This window comes from Opisthorchis viverrini, assembly GCF_000715545.1.
Source record: "Opisthorchis viverrini unplaced genomic scaffold opera_v5_2, whole genome shotgun sequence".
Lineage (NCBI taxonomy): Eukaryota > Metazoa > Platyhelminthes > Trematoda > Opisthorchiida > Opisthorchiidae > Opisthorchis > Opisthorchis viverrini.
Genome location: NW_008751658.1, coordinates 4,660,763 through 4,669,376, shown reverse-complemented (window position 1 = coordinate 4,669,376; position 8,614 = coordinate 4,660,763). Strand labels below are relative to the sequence as shown.

The 8,614-nt window shown below is 46.4% G+C and overlaps 1 protein-coding gene across 1 annotated transcript in view; it reads right to left on the bottom strand.

Annotated features, from left to right (window-relative positions):
• Positions 1-7,929, bottom strand: part of T265_00255 (hypothetical protein) — a gene marked incomplete at both ends in the record, with an annotated part of 9,960 nt that extends 2,031 nt beyond the window's left edge. Inside the window, 6 exons of the mRNA XM_009163963.1 lie at positions 22-188; positions 6,662-6,807; positions 6,842-7,548; positions 7,583-7,631; positions 7,664-7,837; positions 7,864-7,929. Coding sequence (XP_009162227.1) covers positions 22-188; positions 6,662-6,807; positions 6,842-7,548; positions 7,583-7,631; positions 7,664-7,837; positions 7,864-7,929 — 1,309 coding nt within the window. The remainder of the gene's footprint in view (positions 1-21; positions 189-6,661; positions 6,808-6,841; positions 7,549-7,582; positions 7,632-7,663; positions 7,838-7,863) is intronic.
• Positions 7,930-8,614: the final 685 nt, after the last annotated feature.

Genomic DNA, 8,614 nt, shown 5'->3' with positions numbered 1-8,614 from the left:
AAGAGCGCCAATAACCACCACCACCACCACCATTAGTCCTGCGCTGACCGTACGAGTAGCCACCATATCCACTGGTCGCTCGTGGTGCATGATAACCTCCCCGTCTGACAAATTGAGGTGGCACTGTTCCGAAAGTTGCTGAGTTGAGAAGGCGTTCGTCGCGCCGGTTTAGCCCTTGGGGATTGACGCTAGATAAGTGAGAAAAGTCCAAGCAGTGTAGACGATAAACAGATAGCAACGTGATTTTCTTGAGAAACCATTAACGATGATAGTAATAGTATCAATACTATGGAGAATGAGTGCTAAACAAAAAGCAAATGTCCATGTAGCTGGGTTTAGTTGTGGAGGGCACGGGCACTGTCACTTACAGCATAGAACAATCAACATACCTAAAACACTGAATTTTACACAACCAAGAGGAGGCTAGAGTAATGTGAACATGTACCAGACAAGTTTTTCATTCTTACCTGAACAAACACATACATTTCAGACCCTGAAAAAGTAATCTTGTGATTGGCTTGCAGTGAAATTCAACCCTGAGTTGATGAAAACCATGTATTCAACCGCATCCGCTCCATCAAGAGTGAACAGTACCAGCAAATTAATTATCTTTAATTCCGAAAGGGGGGCATGGGGCAATGTGATTAAACTCAAATTCCCGGGAAAGTGCGTGAATTGTATCTGCCTACCTATTAACCTGAAAAAGCTACCCCAGCGGTTTAGTCCCCTGAGGAAACAAATCCAGGTTTAACTGCAGATTAACCTATCCAAATCCGTGCCAGCATCTGCAGTATAGGTTGGTGTTGTGTTCAATTAAAAAATCATTTAGCTGTAGCACAATTCCGGTGCCTGACTACCATGCAACCCGAAGGAAGCACGAGGGCTGGGTTACTACCCGGTTGCCCAGGCCCAGATAGAGGAAGTCGATAGGCAGATGGCGGGTTCGAACCACAGGCATCGCGGTCAGTAATTTCGCGCTTTAACTACTGGGCCATCTCGCCTGTTTTCAATAAACGTAACACAGTTCATTTTCCGCATTATCACCTATCGTTTGAATGAAACGGTTTAGACTGATGTATTACCAATAAAGAGCACTAATAGTCTAGTCTAACGGTAGCGTGAGTGCCTCCAGATACCAATAGATATACGAACTGATGCTTCAGTGCACCTGAGTAACAAGACAGCCAGACGACTGTCCATTATCAGTGGAGGGAGTATCATCAGTGAGAGCACCGAGTTCCGACAGCTTTTTTTTAGTGAGGTTGCCCTAATCCTACGCCAAAACTGCCTTCCCAATAGCATTTAGGTGCTTCAGCGGTCAATGAGCCTAATAAGATCGGGTCGCTGCCGGTCAACCATCAAGGTAAGCTCTGATTTATCGAAAAAGTGGAGCAAACAGCTGATAATGATTCAGTGTCTGCTGAATGCCGGTTGCCAATGGCGCGTCAAAGCAAGCATCCCGATTTCTAGAATGTTGTCGCTGAATACAGACGCTTCACATGGGCTTCTGACAGGTTTATTAGGGTTATTACACTTTACGCACCCTTGGTAATTCTTTTGCAGGAAACGCTAGCTTTGAATGATCAGACGGAGAACTGAGCCGAGGTATTACCGTTATTAAGCCTTCGGTGGATATTTTTTCTCGCGGGAAGGGGGCACACGGCTAAAATGGATTGCCCGGTGGCTGAATGGCACCCACTCAAATGTATCAGATAATATCATATTGTTTGGAATGACCGAAATCTCGTCATCACTTTCTTTTGTCAGTCTAGTCGAAGGTGCGGTGTAAAGTAGGAGCTGAGAGGTAAATACGCACCAGTCCATCGTTAAAGGGATGCTCTAAAAATAAAAATATTTGTGTTGTTCACCGTGACCCCTTACAAAGCAGTCAAAATAGAACAGACCTCTATTCGATTACTCAGCGGGATTCAATGAAGCAAACGGTGGTTGGGGCTTGTAGCGCTGCTCCAAAGCAAGGCGCAACATGAATATTTGTCAACTAACCTCTTCCTGCACGGCGTGGCATGGGACTAACTTCTCTGAGGCGGCTCAGTAAAAATACATAAAAGGTTTCGGATGCAATATCTATCGGGTTGATACTCAGGAAGTTCTCCCAAACTGTCCTGTTGCGTTTTTGGGTATCGGTGTGTTGTGTATTGCAAATGGTGGTGCATTCCTGTGCCGGAGCTTGGCTTCCTGTGCCGATCAAAAGGCACGGTAGTTTGAGACAGTCCTTGATGGAGTCAAGGGAAGATTATTGCAAGCATATCTATGGGGTCATCACAGAATGTTCCACAAGGTCGCGCTTACATCTTCGTAAAGGAGCGAGAAGGGTCGAGCTATCGATACTCTATTCAGATTAGCTGACATTCTGGACAATCAAGGCATGCCTTCGTCTAGTCCGTAGACCGCGCGTGATATACGTGCAGTCTAATGCTTTCCGGTTAATAGTAGCTAGCAACCGAACACGGCGGTAGTATAGATAGCCCAACCGATGGGAACTGTTAGACATACCATACTGAGCAGGACAGACTGTGAAGGGGTTCGGGGACCGTCGATGGGCAGGTTTGTGGATTTTCGCCGAAAACTATCTTCACTTCAAGACTTTCTGTCTTTGGGTAGTTCCATTATCTCGGCTAATTCAGCTGGGCGGCAGCATCGCCATTGGCGGTGTATGACGTTAAGGTTGTAGTGTCTGAGATTGAGCGACTGAGTAATCAGCTAAAGCGTTCAGTCCATCTCGTTTTTTCTTACAGTTCGTCATCAGTCGAAGGTCATGTTGCTGAGGATGCGTTTGACATGAAGCGTAAAGGATCAGCCGGGAAGGATGCGAACAATCAATAACAATTACAGCTGTCCCAATACTGGAAGCCATTTTTTACCAGTAATCCATACGATCTTTCTGACTGACCGGGTGGCCTGGTGACGCAGGATGGGGCAACTGGAAGTGTCGGTTGTGTACCTGGGAAACCTGCTGAGAAATATGGGTGGTCCATTCGCGTCGCGATGTGAATTCTGCATCCTATTCGGTAGTTTGTTGTATGGACTTTAACGGGGTCAGAACCCTTCAATATAGATTGGCTTAGCTTGGAGAAGCGGCAACTCGAAAGTAAATGGCTAATAAAACGCATCTCAGAGTTGGTGTTGAAGAGTTCGAGGCGGCTTATCACCACTTAGAGCAATATAGCAATACTGGCTCCTAGCTACAATACAATCAAGAGGAAAGAAAGCGTTCGTTGTTTGGAAAAAAATTATGGGGAGCAAGGGCGAAGATGCCCTATGCCCTTAAGCAAGGTGATCAAGAATTTGGATAGGAGTATGTTCACAAACTTCTGGAACACACCCTATTGAACAAGTGTAGTAGGCTTTTCGGCTCCATCAAGCTTTGCTGTCTTCCTAGACACTGTTTTACCTGGAGTCGGATGATGCGTCGGGTTGAGTGGAGGTTGCGGTCAGGAGGAACGTGTCACCGGGTCTCAAGCAAAGCCATGGTTCAACCAGAGATCCAGTGTTTGGATGTTGGCTGTGTTATACCGCAAACAGAAGCTCCAGCCTTCTGTAGTGCTTTGGATACATTTTCCCAGTGGCCGTTGATATCCGACATCGGACCATCCGGTAGATGTTCGAGGAGCTAGCTGTGAAAGTTTTGTTTGATTTCCGGGTCCACTAGCTTCTTAACGCTATGCGAGATGAACGCGTTTTGCACCGACCTCAAAAACGCAGTGATAAGCTGAGGCAGGCGGTCATTGATCCTCACCAGCAGTAACTGATGGCGATGTGGTCTATTTGGGTTCAGCGCTGGTTCGTTAGTAGGCACTTTCAATGCAGATTTACCTCCCCTACCTCCCCAAATCATAGATGGAGGAAATTGTAGCAGCCATAACCACTGTACTTGTCGTACAGTGGTTCTTCCAGATGATCGTGATGACGTTGTCAAGCGACTTCTGCTGTTCCGGAAATTGGCACTACAAAAAAAACAGTCTGTGATCGGTACGCATATGATGCAGGCGACCTCCGTTGTCCGTGCATCTCGTGTCCAATCCGAAGCGACCGAACAACCGACTCTCAGCAGCGCTCAGCCTACCTACACGAGCGTTCACCTCATCATCAACTATAATGATATGAACGTTTAACCGGCTGTAAAAACGCACCCAGAAAGTCGTGGAGATTGTATTTGTCAGATTCGGAGCTATGGTAATTTGGGGCGTAAGCGGACACAACGAACAGTATGCGACAGACCTCACTTTACCCAGATTCTTTCAGACGTTGCCAAAGAACACGCAAAAGCGACTATTAACTGGTATCCAATCAAGTAGAGACGTTTCCGCTCGATCGCTCAACACAAAACCCACTCCGGCATAGCCAGCTACGGAGGCCTCCGCATCACCAGAGGTGTGCAGCCAGAACCTGGAAGACAGCGATGGGGTAGTCAGTTCAGTCACTTGCTTTCTGTATTCTTGTTTCCGACAGAGAGCATACATCAGTGATGTGGGATCCAGGGTAAGCGTGGCACCCATCTATTGTCCTGCTTGCTTGAGTGTGCGGATAATACGGGGCAGCTAACTAGGTCAGCTTTCGGGGTTCGAGGACAGACCTCGAAGTGTCTCGAATTGTTACTGAGGTCGAACACACAGAAGTTGGAGTTGAGTGTGATATGACCAAAGTGGTCAGTCCTAGTGCTACGACCTGCGGAGACAGCATTTAAACCTGAATGGGGTAGGGTAGAAGAGGGAAAACCTAGGACAATAAGAATGGAAGCGTCAGCAGTGGCCTGTTTTCGCTTTCCCACCCGGTTGTATGTAGGAAGTAAGGTGATCCGGCTGGTGACACTACGCGATGCCAATGTGTCATGAGATTAGTTTTAAGTGTGCACCTCATTGTTGTATATGGGCTGGCTTACTACCAGAGCGCTCAGACCTGAACGAGAGGACGATTAGGATCTCTGGACCCGTTTTTGGCTCGGAAGCCTGACCGCAAGGCAGCAGTGTTTGGCTGGAAATCCAAGTGCGTTGCCATTTTTATATAACAAGTCACTATAGATGTTTCAACTCCCAGCATGGAGGGCAAGGAAACAGTGTTGGTCAGACCTCTAACCATTGATCAACCAGACATGAGGCTGTGTCACACAGACACCACCCAATATAGTTCAACGGGTCACAATACGGTAAGGTCAAATCTGTTATTTACGGTGACATCGGACTAGCAGACAGATGTTGAGGGAGTAGACTGTAGTAAGTTTGCTTGAATCTAATTCCACGATCATCTTATGACCAGAAAAAGTGTGCTTGTTTTGTATAAACTTGAAAAGCACAGTGAAAAGCAGCAACAAACAAGTGCATGATACAGGCGTCCACAGAGGTATTCTTGGAGAGACAAGAAGGGATCGACCCATGTCAACGCTAACTGGCAACAATATGGTGTACTTTGTCCTTTACCCAGGTAAACGTCTCTACAAGTATACCCACTGCAAAGCATCCATGTGCTGTTGGTGTGTACTAAAAGTTCAAACGCCACTTTAGGTCTGGTAAGTGGCCTCGATTGAAAAATTCATGTGACTCATGTGTGTAACCACTTGTGTCATACACTTATGGCCTCCTTCCGGGATGTGTTGTCTGGTTGCGTAGTTTTCGGTATATCAAACCGCTTGGGAAAATAATTTTTAGGCTACTACCGGCGAAATTTTGAAGTGTAGTCCGCAAGCTCACGTCAGAGTAAGACTCGAAGACCGCTTGCATAATACTGGGATGTGTTGTGACTAGGGCACTGTCCAACTTGGGCTCCCTGGATTGCACACAAAAGAATAGCCGATTTTTTACATAACTGCTTCCGGTAAAAACTAGAGGCGCGACCTCTTGCGCAATTGATAAAAAATACCATGTCGTACAAGTGTCTGGAATGTTCTATACATGAATTGGATTGGCGACTTGAAGTAATTGCTTACCGATTACGAATCTATACCAGGATTCTATGTAGCTAGAGGACAGGCGTAGGTGTAAGCAAGCATACTTCTTCACGAATAAATCGAACACAAACTGAGGCAGGTATGAAACGCACGCCAAGCCACCTACCACCCTGTGGTAATACTGATGCCGAATTCTGGTTCAAATCACACAATATAGGGCCAGGCAGTTGCAAACAACCTATGTGCAGATGGGTTAGACAATATTCAGGTAGGGAGTGGCCCCGTTCATTCCGTAGTGAAAACTAATATTGACTGTGGATCGCACCAATACCCATTAGAGCAGAGGACATAATACCCACCGAATACAGCAGTATCTTTCGTCCTTTGGCCGCTGCATAGATGCTTGAAAGGCTTCTCGTGGATAGTAGAGTACCATTTCAAAAGATTGAGACGGAAACTAATAGCTGAAATCACGGGAATACGAAAGTTGTGAAATGGAGCAGAGTCTATATGGTGGAAACATGTTTTCAAAGCGAATGGATGCGAAGGCTTATAGGCAAGCGCTTAGTTTGGGGTTGGGTTCGGTCAAAACGTAACAGGAAGGACTTTCAGTCTCTAAGATCTAGTAAAAATACATGCGAAAAAGTTTCCTAGGTTACATTAATAATCATACAAAGATCTTGATATTCTCATAGCATCGATATAGATAAAGATGGATGACAAAACAAGCGATGACCGGTTGACACTGGAAACACTCACCCATTCGCTTTGTCCATCATTTCGGAACTTAGCGTATCGAAGAAAGACTTCGTCTTGTCGTAACAAGGACCATCTTCGCTGGCGACAGAACCTCCGACTTCATCGCTTTTACTAGCATCACCATCCACAGATGACGAAGATTTTGGCTATTGAAATGTTTTAATTAGTCTGCAAACTTACTACGGAAATATTAATCTTCTCCAGCTCAGCGGCAAGTTCGGCATTAGCTTTTTCATAGTCGTACTCACCAGAAAAATTGGCTTGCTCGGCAGCTGTAGGCGGGATGCCCGAATGCGGACGTGACCATCCAAAAGTTCCTCCGGCACGAGAGCCCCTACGAAGGTAACCAGGTTGAGAAAACCTAAGTCCCCTCTGAGCGTTCGGCCACTGATTCGGAGGGCCACCTCGTTTGCGTTGAAAGTTATCAGAGACAGGAGAGAAACCTCCAACCGGGTGTGATATCAACGCACCACGATGAAATCCAGGAGCTCCACGAGCGTGAGGATCACGCTGCGACCATCCACGTGAACTGTCAGTGCGAGGACTAGATCCAAGCACTGTCCTTTCCGTACCTGGGTCATCGATCGAGCCACCAGTGAATGTTCTCCCAGAAGACTCCAATTTTTTCATAGTTGCCAAGATTCCCGTGTCACCCTCACTACGGCCATCACCGAAAGGTCGGGGACCTCTCGAATCCGGGTGATGGGGTGGATCCGCTTGCTGGGTTCCTATGGGCCCAGGACGAGAGCCTACAGCGGGTAATTGGAACGCCGACATCGCAGGTCTAGCAGAACTATGACCGAGACCACTTAATGACAGATGCTGTGAAGAACCGGTGGTGGAACCCTCGTTATTGACGTTCGGTCCAAGATCGAGAGTTCTATTATCTGAAAAAAGTATTATTGGCAAACGGAGACCAACCTTCACGCTTATCAGCAGAAGCCGAGCCTGGTATGTTGGAAATACTTGTCTGCACGAAATTAAGATACGACTTTAACTTACCCCAGGCGCCGCGCTAACAATAGCAGAATCTTCATTCAGAAACACAGATGACTGCACGAGGCGCACGTCTTCCAAATCCCGGCCACGAAAAACGACTTGATTATATTCTTCATTTCTGGGAGCTACTGGGCGCTCACAAGGCCTGTCCTCAGTACCAAATGACCAGACTACAATCTAACAAATTTAAAGGTGGTCTTTACCTTTAGAAAGCGTGATGATGGGTTCATTAGGAGTATCGCAATCCACTGAGTGCAGGAAACCTTCATATCTAATTTGCGCTTTCGATATGATGCTGATACGACAGCCAACCAGTGAGACCTCTGACAGGCTCATCGGTACATGTGCAAAAAAAGACAACCAAGGGATTCGTCGCTCCCGCCGAATAGCCGACTCGACTCATTCCAAGATGAGCTTCAGGTCAAATGCAAATGATTCCTTGGAAGGGGTTGTAGACGATATGATGAAAGTTATCAGAAAACGCCAAATTATGCCAACTTTCTTGCATTTTGAGCTGTTCGGTGTTGTTCTTGGTGAGTTAGAACATGGATAAAAATCGTTCAGCAATTGCAGTCTCATCACACGTCCGGCATTGATACACAGGGCCAAGATATTTGTCCAAGATTCCCAGGTCGGGTTTATTTTGTGGATCAGTAGTTTTCGTTCACCTGAAAGGCACAGGCGAAAACTTTGTAGCACTGCTCTTTAAGTTCTCAGCGCAGGACAGTAAGCTTCCGAGGGCTCAAATAAAAAGCGTCTGAAAATGCTTTGGGCTGGCTACTAGATGCAGCGTGAACAGCTGTTGAACGAAGGCTATTCCACACAACAAGTATACGAAATGAGAAATGTTGATGCCTAGGAAGAGTGTCCGCCATAGGCTTGAAAACTGCAGCGTCCACGCTATGCACTAATTAAGTTAGCAGTCACATAACCTTGTTCAAACGTCGCAAGGAT